General features: G+C 40.5%; 3 protein-coding genes and 5 long non-coding RNA genes across 9 annotated transcripts in view; 5 read left to right on the forward strand and 3 right to left on the reverse strand.

Moving 5' to 3' along the window:
• The window catches only part of LOC115588307 (B-cell receptor CD22-like), a 342,428-nt gene that overhangs the window by 257,566 nt on the left and 64,482 nt on the right, over positions 1–20,380 (reverse strand). The gene's annotated exons all lie outside the window — the stretch shown is intronic.
• LOC115587743 (uncharacterized) overlaps positions 1–20,380 on the reverse strand; it is a 232,600-nt gene that overhangs the window by 181,879 nt on the left and 30,341 nt on the right. The window lies entirely within an intron of this gene.
• The window catches only part of LOC115587750 (uncharacterized), a 219,348-nt gene that overhangs the window by 169,417 nt on the left and 29,551 nt on the right, over positions 1–20,380 (reverse strand). The gene's annotated exons all lie outside the window — the stretch shown is intronic.
• On the forward strand, positions 1,461–11,806 carry LOC115587556 (B-cell receptor CD22-like). The gene is made up of 3 exons (XM_030427452.1): positions 1,461–1,712; positions 9,857–10,117; positions 11,694–11,806. The coding sequence occupies exons 1-3, from the start codon at positions 1,571–1,573 to the stop codon at positions 11,699–11,701; spliced, it is 411 nt and encodes a 136-aa protein (XP_030283312.1). The 5' UTR covers positions 1,461–1,570; the 3' UTR covers positions 11,702–11,806.
• Positions 2,274–4,969, forward strand: LOC115587733 (uncharacterized). The gene is made up of 5 exons (XR_003985151.1): positions 2,274–2,420; positions 3,521–3,602; positions 3,690–3,750; positions 4,046–4,215; positions 4,354–4,969. It is a non-coding gene; the product is annotated as an uncharacterized LOC115587733 (long non-coding RNA).
• LOC115587948 (uncharacterized) lies at positions 7,413–9,567 on the forward strand. The gene is made up of 3 exons (XR_003985244.1): positions 7,413–7,527; positions 8,073–8,199; positions 9,493–9,567. It is a non-coding gene; the product is annotated as an uncharacterized LOC115587948 (long non-coding RNA).
• On the forward strand, positions 11,683–14,597 carry LOC115587439 (uncharacterized). 2 transcript variants are annotated; one of them, XM_030427265.1, is made up of 4 exons: positions 11,683–11,772; positions 12,164–12,796; positions 13,689–14,045; positions 14,175–14,597. In XM_030427265.1, exons 2-4 carry the CDS (start codon positions 12,742–12,744, stop codon positions 14,483–14,485), a joined length of 723 nt encoding a protein of 240 aa, XP_030283125.1. In that variant the 5' UTR covers positions 11,683–11,772; positions 12,164–12,741; the 3' UTR covers positions 14,486–14,597. The 2 variants fall into 2 exon arrangements, with proteins under 2 accessions (XP_030283125.1, XP_030283117.1); XM_030427257.1 differs by lacking the exon at positions 11,683–11,772 and having other exon boundaries at positions 11,991–12,796.
• On the forward strand, positions 15,844–17,167 carry LOC115587659 (uncharacterized). Its single transcript, XR_003985118.1, has 5 exons — positions 15,844–15,911; positions 16,172–16,259; positions 16,376–16,433; positions 16,566–16,663; positions 16,761–17,167. It is a non-coding gene; the product is annotated as an uncharacterized LOC115587659 (long non-coding RNA).

The following is a 20,380-nucleotide window of genomic DNA, read 5'->3' on the forward strand; positions in this document are numbered from 1 at the left end:
ATATTGTTTCTTGTTCTCATATCCAGCTCTGCAGGTGCAGGTGAGCAGAATAACAGTCCACCAGTCTGATACTGAGGCAGAGCTGAAGTGTCACAGCAGCTGCAGTCCAGCTGGTCGTCTTTCCTACGTCTGGTTCAAGAACGGACAGAAAGTCACAGGGGTGGAGACATCTTCTTTTAAAGGCCGGGTTTATCCTGGAGACATCATCTCTTGTGCTTTGAAAGGACATGAGAACTACGGCTCTCCTCCAGTCTGTGAGTTTGATCCACTGTATCAGGAAAAAGACGTGCAGACACACTGGCTTCTAAAAGTTGTAGATGCAGCAGAATTATATGTAACTGAATAAAGTTAAACTGCTACAACTAGAGGAGAAGCAACATTCACACTGTCAGGACTCTGCAAACAGGACCTGAACACAACCAGCATGTACAGTATGGATAACAATGTGTAAAGGTTTTGAAAATTAAACATTTCTAACAGCTTGTTATTGACTGTCAGTTCCCATTATAGTTAATGACATGAACAGCTGTTGTGATAATGGAGACAATCAAAAAGAAACAAAGACATTTTTTTCAAAAAATAAACCTTTTGGTCTATTTTTTGTGATATCTTAAAATAATACATGTACATGTGTTCTCCTCCAGATGTTCCAAAGCTTCCCTCTGTGTCAGTGAGTCCCTCTGCTGAGATAGTGGAGGGCAGTTCAGTGACTCTGACCTGTAGCAGTGATGCTAACCCGGCAGCTAAATACACCTGGTACAAGAAGAATGGAGATCCAGACCTTCATCCTCTCAGTAAAGAACCACAGCTTGTCTTCAGCTCCATCCAGTCCTCTGACTCTGGAGAGTATTACTGTACAGCTGAGAACGAGCTGGGGAGGAGGACGTCTGAATACATCTATATTAATGTGACATGTGAGTAAAATGCAGCTAATTTAAATAAACTAATAACAACATTTAAAACTTTATTACCCAGTCAGGTGTTTTGCTGATGGTGCACTTTCTCCAGCTCTGCCTGTTTCACCTTCACAGTCTGCTGCTGTTGTTCACTGAGCAGCTACAGTAGATGATGAAATGATGTTTGATTTACAAACTGTTTCCAGATCTGCACAGATGTTCATTGATCCAGAAAACCACCTCTAAAGTTTCAGATGCTGCCACACATTAATACACATCCAACATGTAATGTGTCCAGAGTCCTGTTATCAACTCTGTCTCTGAGAAATGATGTTTAGTACTTATATACTAGTTTGTATTGCCACAAACATTTTGATCGAAGCAAAATTGCTGTCTTGATTTCATTCCATTTCCACATTTTTAGGATTGTAGGAAGAGAACTGAAAATATATGAACAAATGATGAAAGATGTTTCTTCTTGTGTCACAAATGATATCTGACAATTTTATCTGCAAAAGTAAAATTAAATGTAAAATGTGTTTATGTTTTCTCCTCCAGATGCTCCAAAGCTTCCCTCTGTGTCAGTGAGTCCCTCTGCTGAGATAGTGGAGGGCAGTTCAGTGACTCTGACCTGTAGCAGTGATGCTAACCCAGCAGCTAATTACACCTGGTTCATGGAGAACTACAAGCTGCTTCAAAGTCCAGAAGGAAGTTATTATCTCACCTCCATCAGCTCTGAGGACGGAGGGAACTACTCCTGCAAAGCTCAGAACCAACATGGACAGACCTCTTCATCTGTGTTCATAGATGTTCAGTGTGAGTCACACATCCCTCCCAAATCATACATGCTAGTTTTAAAGCTAATATCAATAATATATATCTCCAGACTTGCTCCAAACATGTTTTTATGTTTGTTGTTGGATATAAAGTTCCGCTGCTTTGCACATCAGGGTCACCAGATCTGTTCTTGGAAACATTTCACCAAACAAATTTTTTCTTTACAATAATTTACTCTATTACAATTATAACATCTAATAAGAAATCTCTTACTACTTAGTGAACTAACATCCTTTCATGCCCTTACTGCCAAGTTTTAAAGTTGCCCGAATATTGACTGAATACTTTGATTTCAAGTGATTTGTAGGATCATTTTTGCCTCTCCAGAACTGACATTCTCCTCCTTTTTCGAGGCCTCAACCTGAAGTTCATTGTCTAGTTTTCTTCTTTGTGAAAGTAACCTAACAAATCTGTACACCTCTCCTCCAGATGCTCCAAGACTTCCCTCTGTATCAGTGAGTCCCTCTGCTGAGATAGTGGAGGGCAGTTCAGTGACTCTGACCTGTAGCAGTGATGCTAACCCAGCAGCTAATTACACCTGGTACAAGGAGAATGAAGACTCACCAAAAGCATCAGGACAGATCTTCACCATCACTGACTTCAGAGCTGAACACAGTGGGAATTATTCCTGTGAAGTCCAGAACAGAAGAGGAAGAAACAAAACCACCGTACATCTGACTGTGGCAGGTGAGTTATTGATGGTCGTACAGATGTTACACGTACTTGATAGTATGGAAAGTTACAGCAATTTTTTTCAGTAAGAGCAGAAAATATTTGACCTCACCTGGGGATACTGTAGGAGAAGAATCACTCTGTGAGGCTTCTTAACCTGACAGTCACATCCTCTGGTTAGGAGGCAGGAAAGAGGAGAGTGTTCCAGTTATCTGGGAGTCAGCCTGAAGATGAAGATCAGATCGGATTTTATCTTTCAGTTGAAACAGTGTTCAGAGTTTTTGTACTCCGGTACATAATGAAGGGCTCATAGGAACATAATAATCTTGTTTACATGTTTCTACCTTTAAAATGTTAAAGAACATGTTCCTGATGTTTCTGTGGGAGTACTGCTGCAGTTTTGAGTACAGTTATTGTTTCTTGAGAGTCTTAACTCCCTGTGCACTCAGAGTGAGAGTTTGTCTTTATTGTTGGGCTCCTGCCAAACACATCCAATGTGACTGTTGGCTATTGTCTTGTGATCTGTCCTGCTCATAATACATGTGGAAAGAATGTCAGTGTTGAGGAGGATTGAAAACTGCCCATTTATTGGTTTGTTAGGATGATGTGTTGTTGTACGCAGATGATACTGTCCTATTGGCTTCTTTAGACCTCGACTGAGAAAATCTGACATACTCATTTTACTCCTGTGCATCTACAGCAGTGAAACATGACATGGTTGTTTTCACTTGAACTAGATTGTACATTTGGACTCAAATACCACCTTGGTCAAAATATTTAACCATATCAGTATATTCACATCATGTCAGAGATGTAATCCAACGTAATTCAGAAACTGTGCATTACATGTTTTGTCTGGCAGAGGGCACTGTGGAGTTTATGTTTCAACCTAATCTCTATGTCATGTACTATACTACATGTGTCCACAGCCTGACAGATAGTCCACCTATACTGAGCAGGACATTCATTGATTTAATACACAGACATGCACTTTTATCCAGGATATCTTTGTTTTTACCTTGCTTTATCATATATCACTCTATGGGACCAACAGAACAAAACATGCTGTAACACTCTGATTAACTGTCTGTTTTCTTTTAATCACCATTTCTTAGGATCAGGGAAATCAGTGGCTGCTGGAACAATCACTGTCGTTCTCCTGGCTATCATATCCCTCTCTGTCTTCCTGTGGATCAGGTGAGCAGTTCTGTTCTACTGAATCACTGAATGTTCAATCACTGCAATTTATTGTTTGTTTATGTTTTAATTAACTCTTCTAACCAGGAAAAAGAGGGCTTCCAGGGAATCTACTGAGGCTGAAGAGAGACCAGACGACAGGGAACAGGTGAGGATAGTTCTGTATTTAACTGTAGAAGACATAAAACCCAGTCTGGCTCCTGTTTATTCATACTGCTGAGTCACTCAGTGTCTTTAAGAGCTTCTAGAAAACTCATCTGACAGAGGAGGACTTCATGTTGCACTTTTGACAACAGGGATATTAGTTCCATTATTACCACAGCTGCTTCTGCTTCAGCTGTTTTCATCCTGGTTTCAATCCTCTGTAAGAATGCACTGTTCAAGTGAAAGACTCATATAAAATATGTATCTGAAAGTAATTCTGTTTATGTCTACCTGAGCAGGGACAGCCAGAGGAGCAGGAGGACTTTCATTACGCCAGCGTCCACTTCTCCAACAACCAGGCAGATAATCTGTACTCCAACATCAGACCAGCTCAGCCTCGAAGACACGTGGAGCAACAGGAAGTCGAGTACGCTGCTGTCAGAAATAACAGTGCCAGTACCGCCCCGAGGTGAGCAGCTCTTCATACAGGAACACTGTGCAACATTAAAATGACTCAACTTTAAAAATACATCTGATCTGTCTTCATTAATATCACTGTTGAGATGAGAATTGTTTTATTTCATGCAATATCTTTTCTTCTTCTCAGAGCCAGAGGTCAGGGAGCTGCAGAGGATCCAGCTGTGTTGTACAGCACCGTCAACAAAACCCGCTGACCTGCATTTATAATCTGATATTTCTGTTTCTTCATAACATTTGTATTAAAGCAGGAATATGCAATAGAGACAATTATATATCTTAGAGAAGCTCAGATTTATGAACTAAACATACACCAGTGTTCAGCTTAGTGGAAGAATGTGTGAAGTATTTTATGACTTTATTATCCATTTAATTGTAAATATAACTAGTAACATGCTTTTTACAGCAACCTGATGATTGAAAGTTCAATATTCAGTGAACTTTCATCTTTTATCTTTGAATTACTCTCTGACAACTGTTCTTCTTCTGCAGCCTCCAAAACACACCTGAAGTAGTTGTACAACAGGTGATGTGATGCCTCTCAGGTGTTGGAGCTCATGATAGGGATTAAATACTTTGTGAGTTACTCTCAGACCAAACTGTAGGAGTCTAAGACCGAACCCCAATTAGAAGAGTTGTGATCTAACGATATTGACAACAAACAGAATATTTTAAATTGAAATACTAATAGTGTTAATATTACAAGTATGATAGCAGCTTGTACATAATACATTGCCACTTTATTTTTCTTTCCCTTGCCACTTTGTCGTGGTAGGTGATGATAATGCACCTTAACACTGGTTGAGTGTAATTGTTGTTTTTGTACACATTAGTACAGTTATGGTAAGAGGCTCTCTCTCCACCTCCCTACACTTGTATTGTAAGTGTAATTAATTTGCCAGAAAACAGACAAAACACACAGTAAACAAAGTTAAAGATGAATTTGACTGAGCATAATTGTTTCCAAATTCTATAGAGATGTTGTGATACCGCTATTTGTGCCGCCATAATTGTGTTGTTACAATCTTATATAGTGACAGTCCTGATCCCAACACACCCTTTGGCCTCAACCACTTAGCTCTGCCTCTGTTTTGTGTGTTCACATCTACAGTAGTGTGTCCTGAGACTTGTTGGGACAGAGGAGTACGACAAAGATCTCTGTAAACTGAGGTTCTTTTTCAGAGGCACACTTCAAACTGAGGGTTATCAGAACTGTCTGCTGTTTCAATGTATTATTGTACTTTTCTTTATAACCAGATTTTCACGAACAAGACCATGCCACAATTTGATGTCAAGATAGTTTATTGAATTGGTAGAAGATTTTGGAAAGGATGGGAAGAAGGGGGTCGAGGTTGATGGCTGAAGAAAGGGAAGGGTCGAGGTCGGTGGATGTAGAGGGAGTTTGAGTGGGGCGCAGATTAGCTGGACCGTCTAGGAACCGGGAGGTTGAGACTCAGAGTGAGGGTACGTCTCAATGGGGGCACGTCTTGGTCGGAGTGGCTTCATCATCTCCCCGTGGTTCCTGTGCTGGGATTGCCTGGGTTCCTGATCTGGAGGATCTTCTTCCTGTTGAGTGTCAATGTGGAAGGCTAGACTGCTGGCAGTTCTGTGAGAGGATAATGGAGAAGGAGAGGGTCTGGGGGGGAGGGTTAGAAGAACTTGGGATGAACGGGACAGAACTGGTTAGGCTTGCCTATATAGATTTCATGTGTGATTGGGTCAGGTGGTTAGATTGGCTGAGCCTGGGTGGCGGATCGGCAAGGCGTGGTGGCATGGTCAAGTTCCTGAACCTTAGTTATAATAACTCCATTAAACTATTTCTACTAGATCACTGATGTCTCAGTAGCTGGCTAATGTTACATTGTGTTTTTATTTTGTATATATTAATTGTAAAATTCTTTATCCGTTTCTCTGCAGCTCAGTTGCCAGAATAAAATCTTGTCATTTTACATTTCTGCATATCCTGAAATTTGTGTCATACGTACTATATCGTGTCATATCAGGAAGTGGAGGGTAATGTGGTGGTGTTTGAGCATTTGTAAGCCCGAAACCAGTACATTTTTTAGCAACTGGACATTTCCAAACATGATCTTTTCTGAACCCTAAGAAGTGTTCTTTTTGCCTAAACCTTATCAGACCTATAGCACAGCGTTGCTACAATATACAATTTTAAGTTTTACCTTAAGAAACATATAATACAGATGCAACATAAAAAAGTTTCAACACATTTGTGCGATCGGATTGTTTTTCCTGACCTCTTAGTCTGACGCTTGTGCTTCTGTAACATGTTTATTTTACCCTGGAGATCAATAAAGTATCATACTTACTGAATTTATTGATTGACTGTGTGAACTGTGTCAGATTTATTTCATATTTCAGACCATACCTGCAAGGTGAGCTTTTAACACAACATTAAACATCCCTTAACATAATGTCTTAGAGTGGACAGATGATTGAAACTGGGCTTCAGTGGCCCACCACTTTTTTTTTTATCTCATAATTTTTACTATCTAGCCCATCATCGTGACTTTGCCTCATGACTTGAGTTTTTTTTTCATCTGATAATTGATACTCTTTTTTTTCTCACAAATTCTACATTTTTAAATCGTAGTTTCACGACTTACCATGGGAATATAAGTATTTGTGTGTAATCAAGGCTTGTTTTCATGATTTTATTTTCTTTAATTGACGACTCTGGACTTTCCGAGGCTCCCTGAACTACTCAGTTAAAGTTTCAAGACATGACGTCAGACGTGAGAGACAAATTAATGGCAGTACCGTTTGACGATTTATATTATTTGGACGATTTTATGTACATAAATGCAAATGGACTGAAAGAAAACCCAATATACACTGATTTAAAAATTAAATGAGGATATACTTTGATACATTAACAGGACTAACGAACAGGAAGGCCTTGAGATCCTCATTGTGATTTTTTATTTATCCACTTATATTTTTGTATTTATTTATTTTTTCCACAAAGCCTTTGGGTCCTCTAATTGAGTCGAATGTATGTACCCCATGTTCAGTATTGTTTGTTTGTCATTGGTGATGAATTTAAATAAAGATTGAGAAAAAAAAAAGAAAAAAAGTACTGTTTGACGAGGTCAGAGGTCAAAGAACGGTCGCGTGGCTCTAATGTGACGTATAATAACAGAAATGTAGACGTTGATTAACTGTCAGTTGGTGACGTACAGTTGCTGTTTAAGTGGCTAAAAGTTAAAATAACTCCGAGTTAAAATGACTAGAAACAATTTTAACACAAATGAAGATCAAAATACGGCTTCTGTTTTTACCTGTGGTAAGTTGTGACAATGTGAGCAAGATATAAACTGACATACCTCTAAAATGTATATATTCTAAATGCTAATGCTAGCTTAATGTTTTAGTAGATAATCCAGCTGGATGCTAGCAGCCCAGTATCAAGTGGTGGAAAGTAGCTAGCCTTGTTTTAACATTAATTAAGTTATTAAATACTTAATTGTGTCATGATGTGCTTTAACAACAACATGTTTTCAAATGCTACTTCTACTTGACTACAATTCAGACAAACATATTTTTAGCTGTAGTTAGGTAATGTTAGATTTGATTCCTTTGAGATCTGATTCCTTCAATATTGGTTTTCTGTCGGTACCAACCTGATTAAATTAAATGTGTATCAATAACGCATCAATACTAAAAGAATATATTAGGTTTAATATAAACTTTTTAAGGGTTTCATTGTGCATTATGAAGACTTGACGATAAGTAGAGAGCATGTTGTTGATAATACTTTTACGTAACTGATCCGAGGATCTTCTTCCAACACTACAAAAGGCATAAAAAGTTTGCTTCTACCCCATAAAGTTACCTGAATATCTAGAAGCTTAAGACCTGGACATTTTCCAGAGGAACAGGTGATGAGCAAACCAGAGCAAAATCTACCAAGAAGCCAGACAGACAACTCCAGAGGTGTTTCATGTCTGCTGGATGTGTAAGTAAGCATGAGGTATCTGGATGGCAACACATTCTGATTTTTGAGTTTACTTAGTGTAGATTGAATGATTACTAATTGTTCCTCCTCATGTGAGTTAAAGAGTGCAGACAGAGGGAAGCTCACAGCTCCAGGGGTCCTATAGTAGTGTAGTGTCTGTGGTTTGCTTACACAGCCTGGGCTCCAAGACAATAGTGAATAGAGGGAAGACAGGATGGGATAGGACCAGATGCTCCCCGGTAGACAAGGGTGGGAATACGACAGGATAAACATCCCAGGCCAAGGAGCCCTGATCAGCCATGAGGTGGGCATCAGAGATAAGCTACAGGAAAGAGCCCACACCAGAGGTTTAGAGCTGACTCAACCATACATTGTCATCTAAGTTTAAGAAAGACCATCCTGTCTACTTTAGCTGACATCAGCCAAGTTAAGTAACCCCAACAAGAGTTATTTCATAGGGCATGTGAGGCAGACCCATCCTTCGTTTCTTTCCCATTGGATAGATGTACCTTTAATCTATCAAAGTGACCAATTAGGAGAAGTGGGCGGTTATGGACAATAAGCTCTAATAAAGCCCCACACACAAGAGCAGGGGTGGTGGCACTTGGAAAAAACCCTCTTAAGAAGCAAAGGCTGGGGTTTTGAGGGAGCAGAGGGCAGAGCATTTTTGGCATTGTTTTGTCCAAAGATTTGATAATATCAGAACGCGGCCGCTTCTGATCAGGACTAAAGGCGCTAGATTTTGTTTTTGATTATTTTATTTTTTTCATTTATCACACTTATTCAGAGCAGCATAAAGTCAATTTATATCAATACACACTGTGACTCTTTTGTCTTGTATTTCCACATAAAATCTCACAGGCCGGCGGCTATTCTACATAATCAGCCAGGGTCAATAATCAGTCTGCCCCTCACAAGTACCAGCAGACATAAAGACTTTGTTTCCTTTACAAGAGTAAATGCAATCGTTACCTCTACCCCTGTTAGAAACCCACAGAACGAGTCTCTCATTCTTAAATAATCAACATTAAGAGGTCCATATATAGTTTACAAAACAATAAAATGACCAGTTAATTCAGACAGTTACTGACTACATGCACATTAAAAAGTCTAGTTTAACAGCTTCACATCTGTCTGCTGCCTACTGTGCTGACCACAGAGGGACATGATCTTTAAAGAGGAAATGTTTCTCTGTTGTAAGCAGAATTATTTATTGATATATTTAGTGTGATGATTCATGTGATATGATTGATCTTTCATACATTGACCTGCTGATATGCTTTAATTTCTCAGGAGTCACACTGAGATGAGAGGAGCAACTATGAGTATAAAAGTGACAGTGAGTGGATTCCTTATCTTCCTTCTCTCTGTTCCAGGTAATGTATGTCTATATTTACATTGTTGGGCATTTAGTTACTCAGAGCAAGCTAAAAGATATTTTTTAGAATTACATGAAAATAAATGATTACCTAGATAATATGTTTCTAGATTGTTTGTGTGATATGATGCCAAATGTTGTTGTTGCATGTTTCCCTCTGTGTCACAAATGAAATCTTACAATTTCATACCTAGAAAATAACAAGACAGTGACTAGTGTTTTAACTGGTGTTGGCAAGGGGCAGATCAAACGTCACCTTCTTCATGTTTTCTCCTCCAGATGCTCCAAAGCTTCCCTCTGTGTCAGTGAGCCCCTCTGGTGAAATAATGGAGGGCAGTTCAGTGACTCTGACCTGTAGCAGTGATGCTAACCCAGCAGCTAATTACACCTGGTACAAGGAGAGCGAAACACTGATTCAAACACCAGGGGTGAAGTTGCATTTCCCCTCCATCAGCTCGGAAGACAGAGGGATCTATCACTCCAAGTCTGAGAATAAATATGGACAGATCTACTCTTCATCTCTCTTCGTAGATCTTCAGTGTGAGTACAAAACATTTACATATGAGGCATATGGTTATTAGATTTAAAGTGTTTAGTACATTTGATTTCTGATTTTGTCTTGCTCACCTCAAAGAGTTGAGTTGCATTAATAGGTTACATTTTTTGGATCACTACTTTGAACTCTGGACTCCTGAACTCATCACAAAGTGCTTCGAGTGGTCCTGGCTCACCTCAAAACCAGTTTACCACTCACACTGGACCCCTACCAATTCTCCTACCACCAGAACAGGAGTACAGAAGATCTACAGGGCTTCACTCTGCCCTCTCCCACCTCGACAACGGTAACACCTACGTGAGAATGCTGTTCATCGACTTCAGTTCAGCATTCATCACCATCATCCTCTCCAAACTGATCACCAAACTCAGTGACCTCGGCATCAATACATCCCTCTGCAACTGATTCTGGACTTCCTAACCAGCAGACCACAGTCTGTTAGGTTAGATCACCTCACCTCCTCAACCCTCATCCTGAACACTGGCGCTCCACAAGGATGCTTGCTGAGCCCCCTCCTTTACTTCCTCTTCACCTACGACTGCACATCTGCACATGGTTAAAACACCATTGTCAAGTTCACAGACGACACAGCGGTGATTGGTCTCATCAGCAACAACGATGAGTCGGCCTACAGGGAGGAGGTCCAGCACCTAACGGCGTGGTGCGCCAACAACGACTTGGCTCTCAACACCAAGAAGACCAAAGAGCTCATTGTGGACTACAGAAAGTCAAATGATGGCACACACACCCCCATCCGTATCAACAGAACAGAGGTTGAGCGTGTCACCAGCTTCAAGTTTCTGGGTGTCCACATCTCCGAGGACCTCTCTTGGACCCTCAACACCTCCACCCTGACCAAGAAGGCTCACCAGCATCTCTTCTTCCTGAAGAGACTAAAGAAACTCCATCTGTCTCCTCAGATTCTGGTGAACTTCTACCGCTGCACCATCGAGAGCATCCTTACCAACTGTGTCACAGTTTGGTATGGCAACTGCTCTGTGTCTGAGCAGAAAGCACTGCAGAGGGTGGTGAAAACTGCCCAACGCATCACCGGTTCCTCACTCTCCTCCATTGAGGCTCTCCAGAGCAAGCGATGTCTACGAAAGGCGCGTAGCATCGTCAAGGACTGTTCTAACCCCAACCACAGACTGTTCACCCTCCTCCCCTCCAGGAGGCACTACAGGTCACTCTGCACCCGGACCAGCAGGTTCAGGGGAAGCTTTTTCCCTGCGTCTGTCACCCTTCTGGACTCCACACCTCGGTGCACATACTGTACCTCGACCGACTTATGCTCTATTTATATACTGTAAATACTGTAAATCTGTCTATAATCTCCTGCAATATTTATTCTGAACACACTTGCACTTTACTGCTTCTTTTTGCACTTCTGGTCAGATGCTAACTGCATTTCATTGTCTCTGTACTTGAACTGTACACAATGTCAGTAAAATTTAATCTAATCTAATCTGAACTCAATCACTTCCTGTGATGCTTCATGAAAATAAAGTAAATCTGAATGTAATGTAACATTCAGTGATGGAGGATAAAATGTTGTTTCAGGCTCCTGATTCAGTATCTCTGATGGTTCACTGCCCTCTAGTGGGGAAGTTTAAGTGTGGCACATTCAGGCTTCATCACTGTGAGTGCTTCCTCCTCTGTCTGCTTTAAAGGGTCAGTTCACCCAAATTACAAGAAGACACTTTCTCTCTTACCTTCAGTGGTGTGTAGCCATGCAGATAGTTTTGTTCTGTTTCTCTGCACACTGTGAGGTTTGGCTGTTTTTTTTTTTTTTTTTTCAAATGTTAGGTGACATTTTGTTTTTTTTCCCAATCTACATGTTGGACATCGCTGCACAGTTGATCAATCTGAACCACCTAAATGAGCCAAAGTCATTAAAAACCGTTGTGTCTCCTCATCAGATCCTACCAGTCTTCTTGAACTATGTGTGTCACATGTTCATGTGCTGTTAACACTAACAGATGTGGGAGTTTCTCTCGGCTCAGTGTTCTGCTTTTCTCTGCACACAGCAGCAACCTGACTGCAGAGTGAGCAGAGAAGAAACAAACCAGGAAACAGCAACAACATGTCATTCTCCATCCTCTCTTATAATGAACCCTCTGCTCTTCATCCTCTTCAGTCAAACTGCCTCGTGGTTCACAGGTACAATGCATTCCTGTTCCTTCACTACACCTGCAGACTGTGTGACATCCTGCCTCAGAGCACAGAGAGATTAACTGTAGAGGGCAGCTGTAAATATTTACAATCTAAAATGTGACTTAATGCATCCCATACTGCATTTAGTATCGAATTTTATACTTTGCAAGACAACACAACTTTAGCACGATGTGGGTGTTGACTCGCACTTGGCACGCCATGTATGTTAATAACCTGAAGAGGAAGGAAACGTAGTCGTTTAAGAGCCTGATATCTGTCTTCTGCTCACTGACAACTGAGGAACGGCTTCTTTCAAGACGACGTCCGTCTTCATTGTAAGTAGAATTGTTTGTAGATGTGACTGATACTGTAAACCTCCTGTGTGCATCATTATTTTATCTGCTGACATGTTTTATTGTCTCTGAAACCTCACAGAGAGATCAGAGGAGCAGATATGAGTTTAACTGCAGCAGTGAGTGGATTTGTCGTCTTCCTTCTCTCTGTGTCAGGTACAGTTACATTTACTGCATTTAAAGAGGGAATCTGGACTTTTGCATGAAGTAGCTGTGTGCTCAGCACTTTTACACGCTGTAAACTGAGAATATTTTGGGTTTTCAGAACTTTTCCCTTCTCATCCTGCTTAATGTGTTCTAAAGTCGACCCTGGCTGCAGAAGCAGCAGCTCATGTGGAGGACGATTAGTTTGTATCTGCAGCTACTTTTATCACAGTGAGGTTTTTTGGAGGGATATTGTTCTCACAGTAAAACCCCAAAAACTGAGTGTACTTCTTGTATATGATCGTACATCCGCACCACTCCCTGCTAGTTCTGTTAGTGCTGTCTGACGTCAGTGTGATGTTTCCATGCTATATGCAGACAGCTTATCATTACATCATAGCTGCATGAAGCAGTTTGACACCTCAGTGTTCTGCTTTTATTTTTGTAGTTTTCACACTTACCTCAGCAGCATCCAGATCACAGAGTGAACAGAGAGAACTGACCAAGAACAGCACAGACTCTAATAAATAATATTTCTCCTCTTATCTTGGTCAGTAAACTGCATTAAAGGTCACAGGTTCAATACATTCCTGTTCACTTCACTGCACCTTCAGACTGGGTGCACACTGAGTTTAACTGTAGAAAGCATGTTCACATCTTCCACTCTTCCTTTGCATTGACCATGAGTAACTAAGCTCAGACTTTGTTTGGTATTCTCTGTTTGTGTTCAGGCTCATTCCATTCAGAAACAATATTAAAGCCATGAACCATTATTTTTATCAGGAGTTAGACAGTTACCAGAAAAGGGAAGTTAACGTGTGTGGTTAATGTTAAATGTTACTACTCTGTGTAAAATGATTTGTCTTTGTGAATTGATCAAAGCAGATGTCTTCTTGTGTTACAGTGATACAGGGTCAGCATGGCTGGGGAGTGACTTACAGCTCTACTGAGATCTGTGCCTTAAAAGGATCAACAGTAAACATGAGCTGCACCTACACATACCCATCCTGGAAATATGGCCGTTATACTAAATTTAAGGAAGCATTCTGGTTTACCAAAGAGAGAAGATATCAACCTGTGGATCTGAGAACAGACTCAGATTATCAAGATCGTGTTGAGTCCAGATGTTCTAAAAAGAGATGCACTCTGAGAATCACAGACCTGAGAGAGAGCGATTCAGTTGAGTACAAGTTCATGTTCATAACAAACCAACCAGGTGGGAGATATACTGGTTCACCTGGAGTCACTTTGAGAATCGCAGGTAACATTTTCGATCATATTTAAATTATTTCCAAATGTTCAACATCTGAAGAACAATAATATTAATGTGTTGTGTGTGTATGTTGACAATTTGTCTAAAATAACATTCTTGTTCCTTCTTCACATCCAGATCTCCAGGTGCAGGTGAGCACATCCTCACATTCTGGCTCGAGAGAGCTGAAGTGTCACAGCAGTTGTCGTCTACCTGATCGTTCTTCCTACATCTGGTACAAGAATGGACAGAAAATTCAGTCACAAACATCTTCTACTTATTCAGTCACCTATGATAATGCAGACAGTTATTCCTGTGCTGTTAAAGGACATGAGAACTACGGCTCTCCTCCAGTCTGTGAGTTTGATCCACTGTATCAGGAAAAAGACATGCAGACACACTGGCTTCTAAAAGTTGTAGATGCAGCAGAATTATATGTAACTGAATAACGTCAAACTGCTACAACTAGAGGAGAAGCAACATTCACACTGTCAGGACTCTGCAAACAGGACCTGAACACAACCAGCATGTACAGTCTGGATAACTACGGAAGAGGATTAGGGCCACATGTGAATTTTTTTTTTAGTTCTGACTTTAAAGTCAGAATTCTGAGATTAAAGTCAGAATTCTGACTTTTTTCTCAGAATTCTGAGAATAAAGTCAGAAGTCTGCACATGTAAATTTTTTTTGAGTTCTGACTTTAATCTCAGAATTCTGACTTTTCTCAAAAAATTCTGACTTTAAAGTCAGAACTAAAACAAAAAAAAACCTCACATGTGGCCCTAATCTTCTTCCGTAGATAACAATCATAGTTGCCAACTCTCCCGATTCACGCGGGAGACTCCCGATTTTTAACCCTATCTCCCTCGATGCTCCCGGTCAGTAATTTCTCCCGTTAATCTCCCGATTTTACAGTAAAGGAAACAAGTAAGATTGTGTCCCTATATTTGTTGCAGTATCTGGCAACCCTGGCCTGCCTGTGTGGATGGGTGTGTGATTGTTCCTGATAAATCCCGCAATCCGGCTTTTCCGACCTGAAAATTAGGCTCTCGTGAATCATGAAAATCCATTTTTTCTTTTTTTTTTGCGGGGGGGGGGGGCGTTGCGCAAGGCACCGTCGGTCGGGTATTGATAAACATAATGACATTTGATTTTGATGATGACGTGATTTTTGTCGGTTTAATATCACGAGCGAATGGGGAATTTAAGTTGCACACAGTGAAAGCACCACACCCCAAGTTATCTTGAAATCGATTATTATTGTCATTACTGCTATTTGTACCGTTGAAGTTGAGTGACTGAAATCCTCGTCATCCTGTTCAAAGGCTGCAACAGGCGACTCATCGAACCGGGGTGAAGTTAGTTTCAGTTTGGATATTCTGTGGATATCGGGTCCAGCTGAGACTTTACTGAGGTTCTCCCAGTGTCAGCAGCAGGAGGACGGTCAGCTCACCTCTCAGAGCCTTGCGCTGAATCACTGAGACTGATTTAGGGACCGTCATTAAATTACTTAGCATAAATAAATTAATACAAAATAACTGCTGTTTTTTAGAATATCTTTCATGTCATGTGACCCAGTTATCTTAAAGTAATACATGTTCATGTTTTCTCCTCCAGATGCTCCAAAGCTTCCCTCTGTGTCAGTGAGTCCCTCTGCTGAGATAGTGGAGGGCAGTTCAGTGACTCTGACCTGTAGCAGTGATGCTAACCCAGCAGCTAAATACACCTGGTACAAGGAGAATGAAGACTCACCAAAAGCATCAGGACAGATCTTCACCATCACTGACATCAGAGCTGAACACAGTGGGAATTATTACTGTGAAGCCCAGAACAGAAGAGGAAGAAACAAAATCACCGTACGTCTGACTGTGGCAGGTGAGTTATCTTCATTCACCTGCACACACACCTGTTTACTGCACCAGACCAGATTAACATGTTAATATGTAACAACTCATAACTGGTGCAGAGAAAATAACATTTCCTGTCTGCGTTCAGAGACAGTTTTTCTGTAGCTGTGTTCAGGGAGGAACCTCCATCATGTCAGAGGTGGAGGACTCTGACTGACTGATTAACAGACAGCATCACCTGGAAAAGTGATTTATTGATTCTCATCACATATCTGTGTGTATTTCTAGTGAATTCAACAATGATAATGAACATCATCAAGTTGACTGTGGTGGTCTTGATGCTGATTCCTCTTCTTCTCCTGAGTCTGTGGACGAGGTGAAACAATCAGAATCCATCTGCTCTTTTATTTTCTTCTTCAGACTTCATTTAGTTTTAGTGATATGAGTTACTGAATGTTGAATTTTGTTGTTGTTGTGTTGGACTCGATCCAGGAAGAAGAAAACTCTGAGCTCCACCACTGAACCACAAGAATTTGTCGAGATGATAGAGGTGAGACAGAGAGAGAGGCCGTCTTGACAGAACCTCCTCTATATCACAGTTATAATAACTTGACTGATCTGATTTGATGCCGGTTCATGAACGAGGTCCTTTGAGCTTCATTTTGTCGTCTCTCCTCATCAGTTGGACTCTTGTCCTGTTTATGAGGACGTCTCAGACTTCACTGCAGCACAGACAGAAGTCACAGAGCAGCAGGAAGACATGCTGTGAAGTCCAGTCAGGTTAGAGACTCCTGCATCCAATAACACATCCCGACTTTAGATTTACAGTCACAGTCACAACTAAAACTTTACACATGTGTTCTGTGATTGTCTTCAGATGCAGCTGAACCAGAGGCAGGACTCACCTGATGGACACAAAGAAGTACCACATTGAAATATCACAGAGGAGAGCGAGGCTGTGGAGGATGTGGGGGAAGTGGACACATTTACCTTCAGCTCCAAAAGTTTTCATGTTGAGTTTTCAGTAGCAGCAGCAGGTAGGAGTCAGCAGCACAGACAGTCAGCAGCAGCATGTAGCAGGAAGTTTAGAAGAACGTGGAGTCGGCAGCTTCAACTGAATCATGTCCAGCTGTCAGACATGATTTATTGTTCAGATCAGCTTACTGCTTAAACTATGAGAGCTTATTTTAACCGGTACAGTCAGTTATATTATAGAAATGGATGAGATGTTAAACAAAATGTATTTTGAAATTCTACAGAATAATAAATAATATCTGAAAAGTCTCTGATCAGCTTCTGGGTTTTCACCTGTCCTGGCTGACAAAGCCAATAAAGTGAGTTCAAAGTGAGACAGTGAGCTGAGAGCATCACATTTTACTTCATGTACAGTTTATATTTTCACACATTAACACCAAACATAAGTCCAGTAGTAAAACACTTTGACAGATGTTACATTTTCCAATTATTTCTGCTGCTGAGTCAAATCAACAGCCAGCTTCCACAACAAGTGAAGGAGCTGTTGGACAGCTCTGTAGGTGAAACATTAGTGTGCAGAACGTTTAAACTTCAGTTTTAAACTAATTATTCTTCTGTTAATGTTTGAGATTATTATTTGTTCACCAGATATAAGACATATAAATTCAACTCTGTCCTTTAGCTTTGGCTTATTTCTGACATTGTCACATTTTGTGTCCATAAGAATGAAATGTGCCACAGTTTAATGGTTCTTTATGATTTGGGATGTTGCTGATATGAAGATGCACAGAGAAAGTTTTTACTGAGGAGGACCTAAACTAATATTTAAGCCATAACTCTCTTTTAGGTTCCATTAAATTATTTTGGATTGATTGAATGAAGCAGAGTAGATCCAAGTTCACTTAATGTGAAGCCCTTTCAGAATAAAAGTCCAGGTTTATGCGACACCTTGATTATAAGGGGTGTAAAGTTTTTGATCTGTACCCTGAACTATGGACTCATGAACTCAAACACTTCCTGTGATGCTTCATAAATTATATGTTTTCAGAAAAAAATGTGCATTTCACTGCCTGTGGGAAGAAAGTGTTCTTCAGTCTGTTTGTTTTAGATCTGATGGATCTTTATCCAGCAGGGGTTGTAGCTGATTCTGTGGTCTGTCCAGGGACCATGGTCTCTGGCACGGACCAGTGGTCACTAGCACTAGGGGCGCTAGAAACACTGGTCGCGACCAGCTCCTCAGTGGTCGCGACCAGTTGCTCTGTGGCACAGACCAGTGGTCACAACCACTAGGGGCGCTAAAGATACTGGTCCTGACCAGCTCCTCAGTGATCTGCCCTGTGGTCCCTGTGGTCTGTGAAGCGGCTTTAGTATTTTCTCCCCTTTCCGGTCGTTTTGACAGCACTGTTAGCTGGATAAATGTCAGAGATCATAATCTTTTGTCTATAAAATACACTATATCAGAAATATCATGATTAATATTGTTATTATCATTGATTATGAAGATATGTGGGGTCAGGACCAGCTGGTCTCTGGCACAGACCAGTGGTCACTACCACTAGGGGTGCTAAAGATACTGGTCCTGACCAGCTCCTCAGTGATCTGCCCTGTGGTTTCTGTGGTCTGTGAAGCAGCTTTGGTATTTTCTCTTCTTTCCGGTCATTTGGCAGCACTGTTAGCTGGATAAATGTCAGAGATCATAATCTTTTGTCTGTAAAATACACTATATCAGAATTATTATGATTAATATTGTTATTATCATTGATTATGAAGATATGTGGGGTAAGGACCAGCTGGTCTGCGGCAGGGACCAGTGGTCACTACCACTAGGGGCGCTAAAAACACTGGTCGCGACCAGCTCCTCAGTGGTCGGCCCTGTGGTCCCTGTGGTCTGTGAAGGGCTTTTATTATTTTCTCTTCTTTCCGGTCGTTTTGACAGCACTGTTAGCTGGATAAATGTCAGAGATCATTATCCTTTGTCTATAAAATACACCATATCAGAATTATTATGATAAATATTGTTATTATCATTGATTATGAAGGATCTGTGTGGTCAGGACCAGCTGGTCTGCGGCAGGGACCAGTGGTCACTACCACTAGGGGTGCTAAAAACACTGGTCACGACCAGTGGCACAGTGGTCATGACCAGCTGCTCTGTGATCTCTTCCGTTGTTTGGACCAGTTGAGTGATCTGTGGAGTGTTTGTTTCTTTGTATTTATTTTTAACACAACTTTTCCCTTTTCTCACTGTTTTAGCAGAATAGCCTAAATGTGAGAAGCCGTTTGTCTATCCAATGTTATTGATTACTATTAACAGAAATCATAATAACAATGATTAAATTGTTATTATTAGTCGTAGTTGTATGAGTAGTACTTTCATTGTAGCTGATTCCGTGGTCTGTCCAGGGACCATGGTCTTTTGCACGTACCAGTGGTCACTACCACTAGGGGCGCTAGAGACACTGATCTGTCCTGTGGTCCTCGTCATCTGCTTGTTGTCTTACTGAGTGGTCTTTGGAGTAGTTATTGTACATTTAATACACCTTCTCCCTTTTCTCATTGTGTTGGCAACACTGTGCTGAATAAATGTAAAAAATAAATAAATACAAATAATTATCTTTTGTCTGTCAAATATTATTGATCTTTACAATTAATGGAAATCATTATAGAATAGAACAGAAATAGCTTTATTTTCCCTGAGGGAACATTTGCCTTGGGCACAGTGCTACAATTTGTTGCTTCACAGAAACAAGCATACCTCATCAACAGACAGACATAAAAACAATTATAAAATCAACATTAAAACATCTCAAAACATGGAAGACACTATACATTTTAACACTGACAATGTGGAAGCTTAATTTTAGTTCTGTTGTTCAACAGCTTGATAGAAGTCGGGATGAACAATAACTTCAGTCTGTTTGATTTGCACTTTGGCACTCGGAGTTTTCTTTCTGATAGCAGAGAAACAATAATTAAATTATCATTATTAGTTGTAGTTATATGAGTAGAACTATCGATTATGCAGGTCCATGTCTTCCTGACTGGTTTAAACTTTACCAATGTGTTGCATTTTAAAAGCTTGTCACATTACCCTTTGTATCAAATCTTGGTCTAGAAACTAATATCAAATAAATGTAGATGATCACTCGATGATTGTTCCAAGGATTTTCTCTGCATACAATCTGGAAAAAACCCTCTAATCTCACCAGGATGTCAATTGTAGCCTGCATAAAAGAAAACATTTTAGTAGGAAAAAAAATAACGTAAGCAAAGATTAAGACGGATTGTCGGAATGTGCCTGGGAATCCTAGCGAAAAGTGTAGTGACCAGAGGAGTACCGTTTGCAGACAGTGAGCGCTGATGGCGCAAAGACTCATGGGAGCGAATTCTCAAGTGTTGATGAGAAATTGTGGATTTAGAATGAACATAGGTATATGATCAATACGATCACATCTGGCTTCAAAATTGGAAATTGCTCCTGATTTGTCATGAACTGAATCACCAACCGTTTCCTTCATTTCA

The sequence above is a fragment of the Sparus aurata genome, chromosome 1 (genome assembly GCF_900880675.1).
Source record: "Sparus aurata chromosome 1, fSpaAur1.1, whole genome shotgun sequence".
Classification (NCBI taxonomy): Eukaryota; Metazoa; Chordata; class Actinopteri; order Spariformes; family Sparidae; genus Sparus; species Sparus aurata.

Bases quoted from the DNA above. Each gene is read 5' to 3' on its own strand.
- LOC115587556 (XM_030427452.1), top strand. From the start codon at position 1,571: ATGGAGAACTACAAGCTGCTTCAAAGTCCAGAAGGAAGTTATTATCTC. The intron at 1,713-9,856 runs GTGAGTCACACA...TTTCTCCTCCAG, and splicing joins TGTGTTCATAGATGTTCAGT to ATGCTCCAAAGCTTCCCTCT.
- LOC115587439 (XM_030427265.1), top strand. From the start codon at position 12,742: ATGAGTTTAACTGCAGCAGTGAGTGGATTTGTCGTCTTCCTTCTCTCT. The intron at 12,797-13,688 runs GTACAGTTACAT...CTTGTGTTACAG, and splicing joins CTTCCTTCTCTCTGTGTCAG to TGATACAGGGTCAGCATGGC. The intron at 14,046-14,174 runs GTAACATTTTCG...CTTCACATCCAG, and splicing joins AGTCACTTTGAGAATCGCAG to ATCTCCAGGTGCAGGTGAGC.